A 20,282-nucleotide genomic window follows, 5' to 3' on the forward strand; every position below is an offset into this window, starting at 1 on the left:
ACAGACTACATACACAACAATAACAATCGATTTGTTTTTTAAAACTCAATGGAGGCTTAAAAAAGAAAGGGGCAACTTCATGCCCAAATACTTGGTTCTGGTGGTTGTTTCCTGTTGGTGTTGGTGAAGGTTATGTGAAGGTGAGCCACAGCTCCAGAGAGCCAATCGCCAATCTCTGATTGGAGAGGCTATTTTTACTGATTGAACAATTAAGGGAGCTTCAGTACCTCCGTTGAGAGTAGAAGGCAATCTGGGCACACACACACACATGCTCCCACACTCTCTCTCTCACACACACACACACTCATACACACTCACTCGCTCACACACATAGTTGGTCGGTCAGTTAGTCAGTCATTCTGGAGCTTTCCATTCACAGAAACAGACCTCATGGCTCTATGGATAGCCCTATACCTATCCCTCTTCTTGGTAAGTGCCCAACAGAAACTGTGGATGTTGTCTGTAGAGTGTACATTGTATGTGCAGGTAACCAAGCTGTTGTGATGGTGCCCGACCAGAGGAGTGTTGGAGGTACGTTTGGTGTGATTGAACTTATCTCAATGTAGCTGTTCCATAGTCTGAGCATCTTAGTGCATACAGACGTTCTCACCATGGTGAATGTCATTTTGATTTTGTTCACAAAAATAACATGCTCATTATTGTTGAGGGAACACCCTTGCTTTTGTTGTCGTGTCAGAAACACTTGTGGCTGCAGACATGACCTGCGTCATTTTACCGGGCAAATGTAGATTGCACTCTGGCTAGAAGTGTCTGTCTGCAAACAGGGCTGCTCAGCATATGTCTGAGTCTGGTTAAGATTTGTAAGGTACATTTCCTACAGTACATTTGTCACCTGCTCTGATGTTCTCCATCTGTGGTGACTGTTTGTTATATGGGGTAATTACATCAGAGAGTGATTTTCTCAGTGGGTGCTGCCTCACTTACCTAAATAGCATTTTATTATGAATTCACTGCTTTTCTTTGAATTTTGATTTTGCCAACAGATTACCAAACAGGCTAGTGTTGAGTCTGAGCGCACATGTGAGGTCACATTAAATCCGATGGTGGGCCAAAAATGTTACTTTTTATTTTATTGTTTTATTTATTTACTTTATATACTATACTTTGTTTAAGCTTTTTGATGGATTAATCTGTTGCACCTAGGTTGTCGATTGCTGGCATGATCTGGATAACACCGAGTATGACTGTTGGCCATTAGATAGCCCTAATGATTACAACATGATCAACTGTGGAGGTAAGTCCAACCCCTATTCATTGTGTGGAATTGACTTAAAGGAGGGAAGGCGGGCTGTTGTTGTAGTGCTAATAATTTCATGGTCAGAAAGTGCAGAAATATGATTTCTGGTGTCACTGGATTCCTTATCTTGGAGAATACATACAAAAAAGTCCTTCCTCAACAGTCTGTCTGTCTGTCTGTCTGTCTGTCTGTCTGTCTGTCTGTCTGTCTGTCTGTCTGTCTGTCTGTCTGTCTGTCTGTCTGTCTGTCTGTCTGTCTGTCTGTCTGTCTGTCTGTGTGTCTGACTGACTGACTGTGTGTCTGACTGACTGACTGTGTGTCTGACTGTGTGTCTGTCTGTCTGTCTGTCTGACTGTGTGTTTGTGTCCAGGGCTGGAGATGTCGTGGGTGCTGCGGCCACCGGAGAAAGTGACGGACGGGGAGGAGTTCAATGTCACCTACACCATCACAGCATCAGACGACTTCTACGAGTATGCAGTCAAAAACAAGATATTCCAGTTCAGGTGAGCCAATGTCTGTAATTCACTCCCTGCCATACCTATCTGCCTATCCATCCGCACATTTGATGACCACACCATGAGGAAGAAAAAAAATGTTCTGGGAATGGGAATGCCGAGAAAGATACTCAAACATTTACTTTATAGATTGAACCTTACAGTGTACACAGTAGATCTACTGTGCATCCAATCAAGTAGATTGTCATCTACTGTGTACACTGAAAGTCCAATCTATAATGTAAATGTTTGAGGCATATCTTCGAAATCTAATATAAAGATATCATTTCCATTACATTACTCAGTCAACATTTGTGTAAAAAGTTGTTTGGGTTGAGGTAACCAAGTACATCCTATAGGGCCTTTTAAATATATTCCCAGTGGATCTCCTGTGTTTTACTGTAGCCTCATATCTGGATGCCTTTGGATACTGTACATAATTGCTGTTTAAACAGACTGTAAAGATCTATCTGTCTATCTACCCATCACTCTCCAGCAACGCCTCCGAAGCCAAAAGGTTCTGTGACAAGCACGACTGTCCCGCAAATTGGAACAGCGCCAACGAGATCAACTGTTGCATTTACCATGCCAACATTCACTCCTGCCCTCTGGCTCTCATGGTCAGTACTGTCACCCTAAAAATCTGGGCTGTGTTCATTGGGCACTAAACGTAAGAAAATGGACTGAAACAGGGAGAGACTACCTGGACTTGTCTAATAAGAAATGTTCATTTTTGTTTTCAATTTCAGAACGTTTTAAAATGTTTTCTGTTTCATGGCCTAATGAACATGACCCTGGGCTTCCCTGTGTGTATTGGGTCATTGCCAGTCTGATGAAGGTATACTAAGGGGGAAGACAGATGCAAAATCCTTAGTTGACCCCTAGCCCCCACCCCGGCGTAGGCTACTTGATAGAAGTGAGAGGATTAGATAAGCGTAAGCAATAGTAATATTGTGCCTCCACTTTGCCTTCTGATTGAATTGTATGTATCATATTATAGCACCTATCCAGGGGCACAGCTCTCAACATGTGTATGTATGGGGTTGTCGGGAAATAGACAGAAGATACATTTCTGGTCTAACCAAATGGACAATAATGCTATTCTATTATTTTATTCAATACTTTTAGGTCTACTCAAGCGGTCAGGGTAGGGGCTATAGGAGTTGACTTTAGGCGACTTTTTGGGCAAGAGGTATACAAAAAAGTGAGTGGTAGCAACAGTAGCATTTGGAGTCCCTTCAAATTGCTTTTGTGTGTGAGGAAAAGCTGCCCTTATTTTACATGGGCTGCTGAGAGCCATTACAGATACACTAAGGCCTAAGGCCAGCCCATTATCTTGCTGCTGACATTAAAACATTTGATTTGTGTGCAAAGGACCTAAAGGCATCAAGTATGTCTCATCAGAGGCCTGAATTTATTGTTAGCAGGGATGGTAAAGAATTTCAAAATACAATGAAGATCAATGTATCTAAATAAATGACAAAATACTTGTATTTTGAAATGTATTTAATTAAAATACATATATTTTGTATTTTAAAATAAAGAAATACATTTGCAAATAGCTGGCCCGTACAGCAACAATATTCTCAGTAACAGTTACAGAAACCTTTTACTTGCTTTGACTGTGACATGACTGTAAGTCACTCTGGATAAGAATGTCTGCTAAATGACCAAAATGAAAATGTACAGTATGTGTGAAAATAAACATACCAAAATCGCAAATCACACTGGGTATTACTATTGGCCTTGTTTCGGGGAGGAGCTCATTAGAGTAATACTCTAATGTACATTTACATTTACATGTGCATTTACATTTAGTTAATTTAACAGACACTCTTTCACACAATAGTGCCATAAGACTTCTGATACCAATGTAGTGTGAAAGAGAGCCACAAAATTGTGATCCACTATAAAAATGGTATACACAAGTATTTTGAAAATACAAAGTACAGCTCTCAAAAGTACCTTGTTACAAAATCCATTGGAGTGTAGTTCAGCCCAGAGTAAAACAAAATTCAAAATTGTCAGAAGTCATTGAAATACATATTTCAAACAGGTGTAACAGAAAAAAACTGTCCATCTCTGCTTGTTAGCACTCATTCTCTCTCCCCCACTCACCCATCACTGTTTGTATAACATTGCTGAAGATTGAAGGATTTAGATTGGTTTTGATTATGATGCTAACCCAATCATGTCGCCCCCACAGAGGCACGGCGGTATTTGTGGCCCGTGGATCCCTGATGACGGGAAGATTGTGACACACACCGTGTCCAAAGCAGGAAAGATGAGCAAGAAGTTCTGGACATCAAAGGTATCTACCACTGCAAAGTAAATGTAAGGGCTATTCACACTACTGAGCCGAACCGAGCTGAACCAAACCAAGCTGTACCGCTCTGACCTGACCTGGTTAAGCATCCACCATTGTTTTTGGAACTGGGCAGAAAAGGACAATGTGAAAAGAAATATCCAAGCCAGTATCGGCACGATACTGTGTTAAGGGTACTAGTAAACAGTAGTGCTCATGTTGTCTTTATGTGCTTTGGTAGCTATCTGACAATTGAGTTTTTAATCACGGTCCCATCCAGGTGGTTCTGATTCATGTAGGAGTGACCTCAGTCATTGCCCATATCAAAATTGGACATATGCATGCAGCTCTGGAGTCCAAGGTGCTGGTCGTCAGTGCTCAAGGTCAGTGTGCTGCTAACACCAGCAGTGTACCCATTTGTTATTATGCACAACTGCTATTGCTACTCAAGGCTCACCCCTGTGGTGAGCACCAAACTTTGGATTGTAATAACTTTTGTACATTGTTTTTTTAGGCTTTGTTTTTTATTTGTTGCGGAAAAATCCAGACAATAGGATGTTGTTGCTGCACAGAAGTGTTCAACTCTAGCCTGAGTCGTAGTGGTAATCTTTTCTTCTTGGTGCTTAGATTGACACGCTAATGTTATTGATGAGCCAGCTGGTTTCCCAGGTTCCCAGTAGTTATTTCAAGGCAAAGATAAAAGGTACTCCGGTGTCACAAAAGTTACATGGGATTTTGTGTGTGTGTGTGTGTGTGTGTGTGTGTGTGTGTGTGTGTGTGTGTGTGTGTGTGTGTGTGTGTGTGTGTGTGTGTGTGTGTGTGTGTGTCTCAGTGTGTGGGGATGACGTCTGCGAGCTGGAGGAGAACTGTCTCACGTGCCCGGCGGACTGTGGTGCCTGCCCCATGTCCATCACCATCAAGGTGGCCATCGGACTGCCCGTCACACTCTTCTTCGGTGGCTTCATCTTAACCATGGTGGTGAGGCACCAAACAAAACATATACACCAAACAATACTACTTTTTTATATTCTCTTGCATCCAGGCCAGGCACAAAACAAACTCACTTCAGAGTGACCAGACAAATCATTCTCATCCAATGCAGATGTTTTTGATAGATGTCTTCTCTCTTTCTCTATAGTGGTTCCAGTACCAGAAACAGAAGATGTTTTGGGACGAAAGCTGGATTATCAACTATAAAAATATAATGTTTGGTAAGATGAGATGTCATCTGAGATGAATTCATAAATGAGAAAATAAGTGAAAAGAGCAAACAGGTGAACTCTTTTGCTTGCTTGCTTATGCAATGCAGTTCAATACATACAGTGGCAAGAAAAAGTTTGTGGACCCTTTGGAATTATCTGGACTTCTGCAGAAATTGGTCATAAAATTTGATCTGATCTGAGATTAAGAATTGTTGACTTGCATAAAGCTGGAAAGGGTTACAAAAGTATCTCTAAAAGCCTTGCTGTTCATCAGTCCACGGTAAGACAAATTGTCTATAAATTGAGAAAGTTGTGGAACATCCAGATGCTCTTTTGCGAACTTGAGACGTGCAGCAATGTTTTTTTGGACAGCAGTGGCTTCTTCCGTTGTGTCCTCCCTTGAACACTATTCTTGTTTAGTTTTTTACGTGTCGTAGACTCGTCAACAGAGATGTTAACATGTTACAGAGATTTCTGTAAGTCTTTAGCTGACACTCTAGGATTCGTCTTAACCTCATTGAGTACTCTGCGCTGTGCTCTTGCAGTCATCTTTGCAGGACGGCCACTCCTAGGGAGAGTTGCAACAGTGCTGAACTTTCAATTTATAGACAATTTGTATTACCGTGGACTGGTGAACATCAAGGCTTTTAGAGATACTTTTGTAACCCTTTCCAGCTTTATGCAAGTCAACAATTCTTCATCTTGGGTCTTCTGAGATCTCTTTTGTTCGAGGCATGGTTCACATGCTTCTTGTGAATAGCAAACTCTAATTTTGTGAGTGTTTTTTATAGGGCAGGGCAGCTCTAACCAACATCTCCAATCTCGTCTCAATGATTGTACTCCAGGTTAGCTGACTCCTGACTCAAATTAGCTTTTGGAGAAGTCATTAGCCTAGGGGTTCACATACTTTTTCCAACCTACACTGTGAATGTTTAAATGATGTATTCAATATAGACAAGAAAAATACTATAATTTGTGTGTTATTAGTTTAAGCACACTGTGTTTGTCTGTTGTTGTGACTTAGATGAAGATCAGATCTAATTTTATGACCAATTTATGCAGAAATCCAGATACTTTTTCTTGCCACTGGTCTTATTGTCCAGGGATGGTAATTTGCAGCATTCACAATTGTAATTTGCGGGATTATTTTCTCGTTTCTTTAACATGTCTCGCACAATATAGCAAATAAATGAATGTAATGTAAAAGAGCATGTCACGCATCCAAACATGTTTTTTCCAATGCTGCAAACAAATTGCCATCCGGGGAATGGTGTCTTTTACATACATTTTTATACTTAATAGTTTCCTTTTTTGGCATATGCAGGTAAAGTGTGTTACATGGGCTTCTGCAGTACGACCAGTCTCCAGCCGGTGAAGAGTAACTCCAGTGTGAGCCGAACTACAGACGTGACTGTCTGCACTGTGGTCAACACCACCTTCAAACAGAGCTTCATCCAACCTGCCATTTAGTAAGATGTCTTACTTAAACACTGAACTGCATAACACATGTGTAAGGCATGGTATTTATTACACAGTTGAAGGGAGAAAGTACTGTGGCCTGGGACTGCTGTAAAGTGGAGCATGCAGAGATATTCACGGCTATTGATAATAATGTATTTGATTCAGAACTAGTGCACTGCAATGCATTTATACAGAGTACATGCACTTATCCAATGTGCACTTATCAGTCGTCAACTATATTCTCAGACAATTATTGTATGAGGAACCTAGTTTTATTTGTTTTAACACCTGTTGCTTTGCATCTGTCAACGTATAGTAAGTTTGCTGTTTTTCTTGATAACTAAAAAAAAGTAATTATTTTCTATTGTTTAGTGATGGAAGGACTGTAGCAGTGAAACACATCCAGAATAAACACTTCACCCTCTCCAAAACTATCAGGAGGGAGGTGAAAGAAGTGAGGTGAGTACAACGTGTGTACTCCTAAAACCTCACACAGACACAATTACCTAGAGTATATAATTTGATTGATCTCATGCAACATTTTCTTCACTTACTGAAGTTCTGATAAAAGTCACATAGTAGTATCCCATCAGGCAAAAACATGTTGAATTAACATTCTCTCACATCACAATTCAATGTTGAACATAGTTTTTGTCTAATTTCAACCCAGATTTCAACAACATATCAACGGCAGGGTGATTTCAATGTTTGGTTTATTTAAAATGAATTCACCTTCGTTGACAACTCAACGTGAACTAAAATTGGATGTTGATTTGTTGTTGACGTCCGGTGTGATTGGATATGACACATTTGCACCACTAGTTCATTTCTAGATATGGCATTGCTATTCCATAGGGAACTGGATCACCCAAATCTCTCCAAGTTTATTGGTGGTTCCATTGAGGTCCCCTACGTCAGTATCATCACTGAGTACTGCCCCAAAGGAAGCCTGGCTGATGTCCTCCTGAATGAGGATGTGCCAATCAACTGGGGGTTCAGGTGAATGTCAAGACATCAGCTTTTTTTACCATTTGTCTGAAGAAAGAATACTGGACTATATAGGGCGGTTTCCTGGACATTAACCTAGTCCTGCACTAAAAGCATTTCCATTGAACATGCTTCTTAGTCTAGAACTAGGCTCAATATGTGTCCGGGACCATGATGTAATAGAACCTAATTCATTTTTTTTGTGTTCTTCATTTATGCTGGCACACAGGTTGTCCTTTGCTACTGACATAGCCCGTGGAATGGCTTATCTCCACCAACACAAGATGTTTCATGGCAGACTTCACTCAAGGAATTGCGTCATTGACGACCGCTGGGTTTGCAAAATCTCAGGTGATACAATTAAGACTTCCCTCTGTAGGAGTGTGTAGGCAGGCAGCATATCTCAACATGCCTTTATCTACTACTGTTGTGTCCTTGAGCAAGGCACTTAACCCCTAACCTTCTCCAGAGGCACTCCTCTGCAGCTGACACTGTTGTTTCGAGCCTCTCGTGTGAGTACATACAGATGAAATCGGAAGTTTACATACACTTACGTTGGAGTCATTAACCTGTTATGGCTAGGGGGCAGTATTTTCACGGCCGGATAAAAAACGTACCCGATTTAATCTGATTATTACTCCTGCCCAGAAACTAGAATATGCATATAATTATTAGCTTTGAATAGAAAACACTCCAAAGTTTATAAAACTGTTTGAATGGTGTCTGTCAGTATAACAGAACTCATTTGGCAGGCCAAAACCTGAGAAGATTCCTTACAGGAAGTGCCCTGTCTGACCATTTCTTGCCCTTCTTGATTATCTCTATCCATTACAGGTGATCTCTGCTGTTACGTGACACTTCCTACGGCTCCCATGGGCTCTCAGAAGGCGGCAAAAAGCTGAATCGTGGCTTTGCAGGCTCTGGCTGAAAAAAAGTAGCTCGTTTGGATAGTGGCTGGTCACAGTACTGTGAGACTCAGGCTCGTGCACGAGGGGATCCCATGCTTTTATTTTCTCTCTTTGTACGTATACACGCTTTCCCGGTCGGAATATTATCGCTTTTTTACGAGAAAAATGTCATAAAAATGGATTTTAAACAGCGGTTGACATGCTTCGAAGTACGGTAATGGAATATTTAGAAATCTTTTGTCACGAAATGCGTTGTGCTCGTGACCCTTATTTACACTTCGGATAGTGTCTTGAACGCACGAACAAAACGCCGCTATTTGGATATAACAATGGATTATTTTGAACCAAACCAACATTTGTTATTGAAGTAGCAGTCCTGGGAGTGAATTCTGATGAAGAACACCAAAGGTAATCAAACTTTTCTAATAGTAAATCGGAGTTTGGTCAGGGCTAAACTTGGTGGGTGTCTAAATAGCTATCCCTGTGATGCCGGGCTATCTACTCAGAATATTGCAAATTGTGCTTTCACCGAAAAGCTATTTTAAAATCGGACACCTCGATTGCACAAAGGAGTTCTGTATCTATAATTCTTAAAATAATTGTTATGTTTTTTGTTGAACGTTTATCGTGAGTAATTTAGTAAATTCACCGGAGGTTTGCGGGGGGGGTATGCTAGTTCTGAACGTCACATGCTAATGTAAAAAGCTGGTTTTTGATATAAATATGAACTTGATTGAACAAAACATGCATGTATTGTATAACATAATGTCCTAGGTGTGTCATCTGATGAAGATCATCAAAGGTTAGTGCTGCATTTAGCTGTGGTTTTGTTTTTTGTGACATTATATGCTAGCTTGAAAAATGGGTGTCTGATTATTTCTGGCTGGGTACTCTGCTGACATAATCTAATGTTTTGCTTTCGCTGTAAAGCCTTTTTGAAATCGGACAGTGTGGTTAGATAAAGGAGAGTCTTGTCTTTAAAATGCTGTAAAATAGTAATATGTTTGAAAAATTGAAGTTTTTGTATTTTTGAGGAATTTGTCATTTGCGCCACGCCTATCATTGGATATTGGAGCAGGTGTTCCGCTAGCGGAACGTCTAGATGTAAGAGGATTTATTAACTCGTTTTTCAACCACTCCACAAATTTCTTGTTAAACTTCTTATGGCAGGTGGGACGGTAGCGTCCCACCTGGCCAACATCCGGTGAAATTGCAGAGCGCGAAATTCAAACTACAGAATTAGAAATATTTAACTTTCATAAAATCACAAGTGTAATAAAAATAAAGCTTAACTTCTTGTTAATCCAGCTGCTGTGTCAGATTTCAAAAAGGCTTTACGGCGAAAGCACACCATGCGATTATCTGAGGACAGCGCCCCGCATACAAAAGCATGAAAAACATATTTCAACCAGGCAGGTGCGCCACCAAAGCAGAAATAGCAATATAATAAATGCCGTACCTTTGATCTTCTTCTGCTGGCACTCCAAAAGGTCCCAGATACATCACAAATGGTCCTTTTGTTCGATAATGTCCTTCTTTATATCCATAAAAACTCAGTTTAGCTGGCGCGCTTCAGTCAATAATCCACCCAGTTTCCCGCCATCAAAATGCATACAAAATTTATCCCAAACGTTACTAATAAACTTTTCCAAACAAGTCAAACAACGTTTATAATCAAACCTTAGGTACCCTAATACATAAATAAATGATCAAATCTAAGACAGAGAATCATTATTGTCTTTACAGGAGAAAAATACCAAAGAAAGCACTCTCATTCATGGGCTTGGAAACACTTCAGCCAAAATAGGAGCCACCTAGAAAAACTACAATTTCTGGCTCATTTTTCCAAAAACCAGCATGAAACTCTTTCTAAAGACCGCTGACATCTAGTGGAAGCCCTAGGAACTGCAATCTGGGAGGATTTCCCCTTATAATAAAAGTGACAGCCATTGAAAACAGTGGTAGGCTGATTTTATTTTAATTTTAAAAAATGTAGATGGTTTGTCCTCGTGGTTTCGCCTACCATATCAGTTCTGTTATACTCACAGACATGGTTTTAACAGTTTTAGAAACTTTAGGGTGTTTTCTATCCGAATCTACCAATTATATGCATATCCTAGCTTCTGGGCCTGAGTAACAGGCAGTTTACTTTGGGCACGCTTTTCATCCGGACGTGAAAATACTGCCCCCTACACAAGAGAGGTTAACAAACTATTGTTTTGGCAAGTCGGTTAAGTCATCTTACTTTGTGCATAACACAAGTAAGTTTTCCAACAATTGTTTACAGAAGGATTATTTCACTTATAATTCACTGTATTACAATTTCAGTGGGTCAAAACTTTACATGCACAGTCAACTTAGTGTCTTTAAACAGCTTGGAAAATTCCTGAAAATGATGTCATGGCTTTAGAAGCTTCTGATAGGCTAATTGACAACAATTGTAGACCAGTTTACATTAGTGAGTACACAGGACCAGTAAAAAAAGCAAAGGAAAATATTTGAAATTGAATTAATCCTGTGTTCCAGACTATGGCCTGACAGCCTACAGAAAGGAGGACTTTGAGGTAGTCAGTAATGGGTTCCACTGTGAGGATACCTACCGTATATACTATGCCCCTGAGGTCCTCCTGGGAAGCACCTCTAATGTCACTCCGGCTGCTGACATTTACAGGTACTGTAGCCCAACTGCGACAGCTATTATATAGTTGCACCATGGTGATAACCATGTTTGGGGCTAATTCCATTTCAATTCATTCAGTTGAAAAGTAATGAGGGAAATTCAAATTTGACTTCGTGACTTTACAATTGAAATGGAATTAAGCCTAACCCTGGAGATAACAATTTTACTTACTGTATGTGATATTATTATGGTGGTATGGTAATGACTTAAATACTAGACTATGGACATGTTTAAATCAGCACAACAGTACCTGCAAGTTTTTCACCCAAAGTGGTTTACTATATGTCAGTAGTTTTATGCTATGCTAAATTGAGTCTCAGACATGTAGGCTATAAAAGAGCATGCATGAAAAATCTGTATGATCTGGTGTTATTAGATGTGTTCAATGGTTTCTGTGTCTTCTCCTCCCAGCTACTCTATCATCTTAGTTGAGATTGCCACTCGCTCTGACCTCCTTTCAGTAAGTATGATACAAAGATAATACTAATGATAATGACCTTTGACCACACACACTTAGGTTTTTGTTTAACATTTTTTCTATGAACACCTCTCCGACAGGACCAAATGGAGGGCGTGAAGTTGGATATCATGTGGCGCCCTTCCTTGCCTGAACTGAAAGCTGGGAAAGCGGATACTGATTGTCCTGACCGGGGAGATTACTGTGAGGTCTGTGACGAAATTCACTGACATTTGCTGTGGCTTATTATTTAATATTTTTTGTCCAATGATTCAGATCTATTCATTTAAGCATTTTAGGGCAAAATATTTTTTTACCTTGTATTTTTATGTTCATGTTTGACACTGTCCCTCAGACATTGTGCATGTTACCATTCAAGTTTTTGGGTAAAATCCTTTAGGTTTACGGTAAGTGTGCCAAAGAGGCTAATTTCTTTTTTTTGTATCTCTACTCTAATACTTCAACAGCTGATCAAGAAGTGCTGGTCTCAAAATGTCACATTGAGGCCGACTTTTGAGCAGGTGAAGAAGATGCTGGATAAAATGAACCCACACAAAGTCAGCCCTGTGGACATGATGATGAATCTGGTAATGCTCTGATATAACATTTGGCCACTTAAAGGATGAGTAAGTTATTTCAGAAGCTAGCAAATTCATTACTTACCAACAGCTGCAAATCTCAATTACACTACATATTGTTTTGAAGTTCACTTTCCTTACTTTGTCTTACAACACAATCCTTAATCTAGCAAAAACGTTGTGGGTCAGAGTGCAGTATTTATTTAGTTTCATAGCACAAACACTTGCTAGCAGGTTTCTCACACTGGCTTTAGCCGGGGCCTGCCTGGAGATGCATACAGGTGCAGCCCCGAAGCAGCTTGCGCTCCCTTTCCTATCCTCCTTTCTGAGCGAGCTTCCTTTCCTAACTTCCTTTCCTTCTTTTCATTTCCAGGCCATTGTTAATCCCTACCACATACTGTACATGTGAACTCCTTTTCTTTCTCGATTTCCCTTTTCCCCTTCACTAAATGGGGGATCCTGTTTTCTGCAAACAATGCTTGAAGTACCCAGGTCAGCCTTGAACTTCGTGGATTGAATGAGGGGGGCAGTCATTCTCCCCTGGTTTAGCGTAACAGCTAAAATGCATTTGAAAAATACGATTTCAGCAATCGGGAGAAGTAGGCCTATCTAACAAAATAACTACATTAGGCTTTCACTAATCATAAATCATTTTTAAGTGATAATGTCCTCGAAGCCGGTGTTTGGAGGATATATTGGCATGGGCGATGTTAGGCCCGAGACGAAGTCGAGGTCAAACCGTGCCAAAATATCCTCCAAACACCGTCTTCGAGGGCATTATCACTTTTATACAACGGGTTACAAACATATTCAAATAATGATTGACATATTTTCATTAAAAACGTTCTTTTGATTAATTTATTCATATTATTTCATCCTTCCACAAGATATAGTCCAGACACTATTCTAGGGTTGCTACCCAAGCCGGCTGCTGGTTGTCTTTTTGTTCTGTATCTATGGACCCAGTCGTTCGTTCTAAATGTTCCATTGCCATACTGGCTAGCAATGTTCTTTTCCCTTGCTTGCTAGCTAGCCAACTATGGCTAAAAAGTGCAGCCAGAATAACAGTAAAGTAGCTTCATTTGCATTTGTTTAAGCTGTTTTCTAGTGACATTTTATTTGGATACATCCATAACAATGAGCTAATGAGGCGCGATTTCGCCTGGCATAGAAAATGTGCTCACTCGTCAGGACACTTGTTCAGAGGAGTTAGCCAACACCACAGCTAACACAATCACTTCAAATTGACGCTGGAAAGACTGCAAACTACAGTAGCTGCACTTCATTTCATTTTACCTTTTTTCAAATTACATTTCTTTGTATATATCCTAAAAATGATTCCAGCTGATTCATGATTTCGACTTACTGAGAAACGCTGCTGTCTGTCTGTCTCGTCCCGACTCGTTCATTACAATGGGACAGCTGGAGATCGAATTTGAATATTGAAACAATGTTGCAAATGTCGGAGAGACAGACTGCAACGTTTATACAAATCTCCGCTGTTGAAAACTAAATGTTAGTCTAAAAGAAATGTGAGATAATGTCTAGATGCTTTTTATAGTGGAGATCAAGTTTATAACTGGCCTAGCTGGGATGATGAGAGTGGATTACACAGTCAGATGGAACAGAGTAAATATTCATTTTAACATCATAGATTTAGCCGGTGGCAACTTGTGGAATAGACACTGTCTGGAATGAGCTTTTCACCAGCATTCAGGATTAGACCCACCCGTTGTATAAACATATAACAGAAACTTTGGTACATTTGTGGACAAAATTCTAATTTATGGCTCTAGTCAATCTGTATTGCTGAAGCGTTACAGATTGTGTGATAGAAATGTAAAGGTAATTTCCGATTGAGCCGACTTATGCAGCATTTACCGTGAAGGCAGTCTCCGTTAACGTGGAAATATTTCCATTAAATTTCTATCACGCTGAACTTCCGCCATACAGATTGAATAGAGCCCTTACTGAACCTTTAAATCAAAATGTTATATATTTGGAGAAAGAAAATCAGCAGACTGATTATTATGTTTATCACAATAAATGTCATGAATATCACAAATCTGTAATATAAAATAATTTGGACTTTAGATCAAAATGGAGATATCTGCTGTGTATGGATCTCTGGAACTGCTTTCATAATTGTCAACATACAGTATATTTTCTTATAGGTACACTGCATAACATGATGTCTGTTACAATTCTAGATGGAAAAGTACAGTAAGCATTTAGAGGCCATTGTAGCGGAGAGAACACAGGATCTTCTCCAAGAGAAACAAAGGACAGACTGTTTGCTATACAGTAAGTACATGAAACCACAAATGGTCCACGATATGGCTACTTACACTATATATACAAAGTATGTGGACACCCCTTCAAGTTAGTGGATTCAGCTATTTCAGACACACCTGTTGCTAAAGGGTGTATAGAATTGAGTATACAGCCATGCAATCTCCATAGACAAACATTGACAGTAGAATGGCCTTACTGAAGAGCTCAGTGATTTTCAACGTGGCACCGTCATAGGATGCCACCTTTCCAACAAGTCAGTTGGTCAAATTTCTGCCCTGCTAGAGCTGCCCCGGTCAACTGTAAGTGCTGGTATTGTGAAGTAAACTTCTAGGACAAACAACAGGTCAGACTCAAAGTGGTAGGCCACACAATCTCACAGAACGGGACCGCTGATTGCTGAAGTGGATGCAACTACAGCACCGCACACAAGCTTAAGATCACCATGCGCAATGCCAAGCATCGGCTGGAGTGGTGTAAAGTTCACCGCCATTGGACTCTAGAGCAGAGGAAACCCGTTCTCTGAAGTGATGAATCACGCTTCACCATCTGGCAGTCTGACAAACAAATCTGGGTTTGGCAGATGGCAGGAGAACGCTACCTGCCCAAATGCATAGTGCCAACTGTAAAGTTTGGTGGATGAGGAATATTGGTCTGGGGCTGTTTTTCATGGTTCGGGCTAGCATGACAATACACAAAGCGAGGTCCATACAGAAATGGTTTGTCGAGATCGGTGTGGAAGAAATTGTCTGCTCTGCACAGTCTTGACTTCAACCCCATCGAACACCTTTGGGATGAATTGGAACGCCGACTGCGAGACAGACCTAATCGCCCAACATCAGTGCCTGGCCTCACTAATGCTCAGGGCTGAATGGAAGCAAGTCCCCGCAGCAATATTCCAACATCTAGTGGAAAGCCTTCCCAGAAGAGTGGAGGCTTTTATTGTGCAAAAGCGAACCAACTCCATATTAATGCCCATGATTTTGGAATGAGATGTTTGACGAGCAGGAGTCCACATACTTTTGGTCATGTAGTGTATTATGTGTGGTGTTGCCTCCACTGTCATCTAGTGGTAAAGAAGTAGAATGTACCAAAATGACAACATAAATGCTCCCAAAATACATTTGGATGTTGCTATATACTGTTTTTCTGTTTGGAAGAGAAAAAGTTGTTTGAATACAAAGCCATTGGTTATACCAGTGACCAGCATATCTACATTCAACAAAATTCCTCAATGAAACAGTTTGAAAGGCAGGACAATGTTGTGAATCTAAAGTTACTTCTTGTCACCAGGTATGTTACCAAAGCCGGTGGCCGATGACCTTCGTCAGGGTCGCACAGCAGAGGCTCAGAGCTACTCCAACGCCACAGTCTACTTCAGGCAGGTGTCATTTGTAGGGCCAAGAGTTTTTCCTAATCAGGTCACGTGATCTGGAAAAACTCTTGGCTCTAGTCATAAGACAGTGCAGTATTGTGGTACATCCACATTAGTTCATGTATTGTGTCCTATGGAGGTGTTGAATTCAGGTTTTTATTTATGCATTAAGAAAGAGTTCTATCCAGATTCCCTCCCAGCTGCCACTGTCTACCTTTTCAAGTTAAAGATTTAGAGATGAGTAACATTTCTTTCTCCTTGTTGGCAGTGACATTGTGGGTTTCACAGAGCTCTCTGGCTCAAGCACTCCTCACCAGGTGGTGGACTTTCTAAATCAGCTCTACACCACGTTTGATGACATCATTGATAATTATGATGTCTACAAGGTGGAGACTATAGGAGATGCTTGTAAGTATGATGGCAAAGAATCTGTCTCTGCTTCCATCCATCTGTTTGTGACTGCCTGTCTGTCTCCATTAATCTTTCCATCCTTCTGTCTGTTAGTTCGTCTGTCCACCCATCCATGTGGGTATTGTTTTCAAGATTGATCTAAATGTGTCTGCCCCTCCAGACATGGTGGTCTCCGGTGTCCCCAATGAGAATGGCATAAACCATGCGGGAGAGATCGCCAGCATGGCTCTGGGTCTCGTCAATGTTTGCCATGCCTTTAAAATCCCACACAAACCCACCACACAGTTGAGGATACGAGCTGGCATCCACTCAGGTAAACAAGTCCAACTGTGCTATGTTCATTAGGGCACACTGTGTCTACTGAATACAACCCTTGTGACGTCTCACTGTTTGAGTGGAGTAATGGTAATAATTGGTAATAATGGTCAAAATATCTAACTCAATTGCATCTGGTCTGCCCTTGTTGAAATGTTAGGCAGTTTTGCTAACGGAATGTACATTTATTTTGTGCTATGTATTCAATCTGAAATGTAAAAACAGCCATTACAAAATGTGTGTTTTCCCACGTTTAAATCCTACTTGTATTTGTGAGAGGTATTTTCATGTTGAATGCACAGAGCTGTCTGTTTGAACTACTGGCACAAAGCTCGGACACCCATGCATACCCCACAAGATATGCCACTAGAGGTCTCTTCACAGTCCCCAAGTCCAGAACAGACTATGGGAGGTGCATAGTACTACATAGAGCCATGACTACATGGAACTCTATTCCACATCAAGTAACTCATGCAAGCAGTAAAATTATTTTTAAAAAACAGATAAAAATATACCTTAAGCAACACAAACATAAACAAACGATAACATACGCACTATACACACATGTGCACATTAATTTTGTGTTATTGATATGTGGTAGTAGAGTAGGGGCCTGAGGGCACACAGTTAATATGATGTGAAATCTGTTCTGAATGTATTGTAATGTTTTTGCCTTGGAAGCAGGTAATGGGGATCCATAATAAATCAAATACAAATACATCCCCACAGGACCCGTAGTTGCCGGTGTCGTGGGAACCAAAATGCCACGGTATTGCTTATTCGGTGATACAGTGAACACAGCATCGCGGATGGAATCAACAAGCGAAGGTACTCAAAGATCAAATGCAACCCTTGAGTATATAAATTTAAACTCTGTGAGTGCAGTTTGTAGGCCTAAGTACAGTGAAATATTCTGATTCAGGGTCTTTAACAGGCCAACTGACTCTACAGACCACTCAGTCTGGCTAAGGTTGAGCATATTGTTCATGGGCTGGGTGGCAGCTGAGGTTGCCATTGGTGGGGCACCGATTTAGCCCCTCTGCCTTTATGCCAAGCTGGATTTTCTCTGTCTGTGCTCTTCAGCACCCTGCAGAGGGTTATATCACGAGAGAGAGCCGTTCTCCTCACTGAGCTCTTATAATCCTGGTAACCAAGCAAAAAAGACAATGACGGTAGAAAACAGTGACCCTAGTGCGGTAGTGATTTTAAAACATGAAACAGTGGCTTTTAGGCTACTACATGAAAATATATTGTTTCTCATGTGATAGGGCAGGATGCACAACATTACTTTTGTAGTACTGAATTACTTGTTGTACAATGTTACTTTTCTAACACTGTATTTGCCATTTGTAGATTGTCATTTATAATCCAGCTAGTATAAAAAAAAAGTGTGATTATCTCCATAGCCCTGAAGATTCAGGTCAGTGGAGCCACTGCTGACCTGCTAAACACACTGGGAGGTTACACTCTGATCTGCCGAGGATCACTAAATGTCAAGGTAAGATAATCAGCCATTTCCCACTCATTAGTATCGATAAAGACACAGTTGCAAAGGGTTAATGAGGAGAAAATCTAGCCTGCTCCCAGATCTGTTTGTGCTGTCTTGTCAACTCCTGGTCATTGTCTTTGCCCAAAAAATATGGTTTGACAACTCCTATGGTCGTTGTTTGGGAAAGACAGTGGCCATATGCAAGATGGCCTATGAAATACAAACTGTATCCAACAATAGTGTTGTCATATCACCTTCTCACACTACTAGTTTGACCTAATTTAAGAATGCTCCTAGTTAGCAAATTTACAATATAGTATTATCTGTCTGTTCTGTGAAGTGCTACTGTCGGTATTCTCGTGGGAAACAGTTAAAAAAAGTGGGTGGGGGGGGGGGGGGGGGGCCCAACGTTCATACTCATGGAAAGACTGCATGTCTCCATTAGGGAGTGGCCTCAGCTGCTTTGTGCTTGTCCCTTACCAACCCTAATGGCCCTCATTTAGCATTTAGAAGGACACACACATGCTCCCCAAATACAGCCCCTTTCTCAGGAGAGAAAAAGCTAAACAACATCCATTGGTCTTGATAGGCTGTCAGACATACAGTATAATGCTTTTGGATGGTGTATGACCTACAAGTTCAGCCTCCATTTCTATGCATCAACGATACTGCTCTTTGTTTGTACAGGGAAAAGGTGAAATGACGACTTGGTGGCTGGAAGCAAAGAGAGAAGAATCCTCGGACCCACTCCTCAGATCCACCGAGTTCAGAGGAGTCCCTGTGCCAGTTAGCAACTAGCCAACTACTAGCCTTCATAGTCTCTGTCTGCATAATATATGGACCACAGTTTGTGTTTAACAGCTGTATTGTGCAATTGATATAAAATATATTTCTATACTGCCCGAGAGTCTTGGAGCTGTATTGTGAGTTTGTACAGTGATTTTATGTTCTGGCAGTTATTGTATTTATTCATATCCATATGATGGATATATACTTGATATGTGCACTCATATTATATATTGTAATGGAGATGGATGGGGGAGAGGGAATAAGCACACAATTAGATTAGCCAGTGTGGAATTCAAACCACAAGTCACATGACTTTTCCTTGCGTCTCTAACATTGCCGCCAACAAGTCTAATGACCACCAGAATCACACCCCAAATTCCATAGGATATCTGGAAAATAATCCATTACAGAGATGTAGTCTAATTGTCCACATATTCCAATATGATGAATTGAAATGCACAGTGTTGTATCATATAATATATTATGATATTATCTTTACCTGATTTGATTCTATATGTAAAATACTGTAAGCACGTTATTGTTCTGTATTGCTATGTAGTTCCTTTTGTTGGTAGGGAGGTATAGTGTTTTCTGTTGCATTTCCCACACACCTCATTGCTACCAAAATAAGAATTAAACTGTGATCCTTCTGAATTTCTTCACTTCTTTATAACATTTTTCTCGTCTGGTGCAACACAAATAATACATCATTTGGCATTATAAACTGGGTGGTTCGAGCCCTGAATGCTGATTGGCTGACAGCCATGGTACATCAGATCGTATACCACAGGTATGACAAAACATTTATTTTTACTGCTCTAATTACGTTGGTAACCAGTTTATAATAGCAATAAGGCACCTCGGGGGTTGGGGTATATGGCCAATATACCAGGGCTAAGGGCTGTATCCTGGCACTCCACGTTGCGTAGTGCATAAGAACAGCCCTTAGCCATGGTATGTTAGCCATATACCACAACCCCTCATGACTTATTGCTTAAATAAACCATTCAAAATATATGGCAAAAGTATGTGTTATTTACAATGTTACTACAATTGAAACTTGACACATTACATTTAAGGTTTCTATCCTGATGGCAGCTACATTTCTGCTTGACCCAGAACTGAAAAAGCAGACATTTCCTGTGTGATGAACTGTTGCAGATACAATAGTGGTGATGCACCATTATGCACCTTCACTCTCAATGAAAAGCATTTCACTTATCTAGCTTCAGCAGCCTGCCATTCACATGCAGTGTTGACAGATATTTTTTGTATTAGTAA

At 40.5% G+C, this 20,282-nt stretch overlaps 1 protein-coding gene across 1 annotated transcript; it reads left to right on the plus strand.

Moving 5' to 3' along the window:
- Positions 1-390: 390 nt before the first annotated feature.
- LOC106613447 (uncharacterized) lies at positions 391-19,663 on the plus strand. Its single transcript, XM_082956579.1, has 18 exons — positions 391-429; positions 1,005-1,064; positions 1,165-1,255; positions 1,629-1,761; positions 2,249-2,372; positions 3,959-4,063; positions 4,338-4,561; positions 6,612-6,728; positions 7,093-7,179; positions 11,707-11,755; positions 11,854-11,961; positions 12,220-12,339; positions 15,930-16,016; positions 16,252-16,405; positions 16,569-16,721; positions 17,453-17,551; positions 18,130-18,221; positions 18,900-19,663. Exons 1-18 carry the CDS (start codon positions 391-393, stop codon positions 19,008-19,010), a joined length of 1,953 nt encoding a protein of 650 aa, XP_082812705.1. The 3' UTR covers positions 19,011-19,663.
- The last annotated feature ends 619 nt before the right edge of the window (positions 19,664-20,282 follow it).

The sequence above is a fragment of the Salmo salar genome, chromosome 10, assembly GCF_965601325.2.
Source record: "Salmo salar chromosome 10, fSalSal1, whole genome shotgun sequence".
Lineage (NCBI taxonomy): Eukaryota > Metazoa > Chordata > Actinopteri > Salmoniformes > Salmonidae > Salmo > Salmo salar.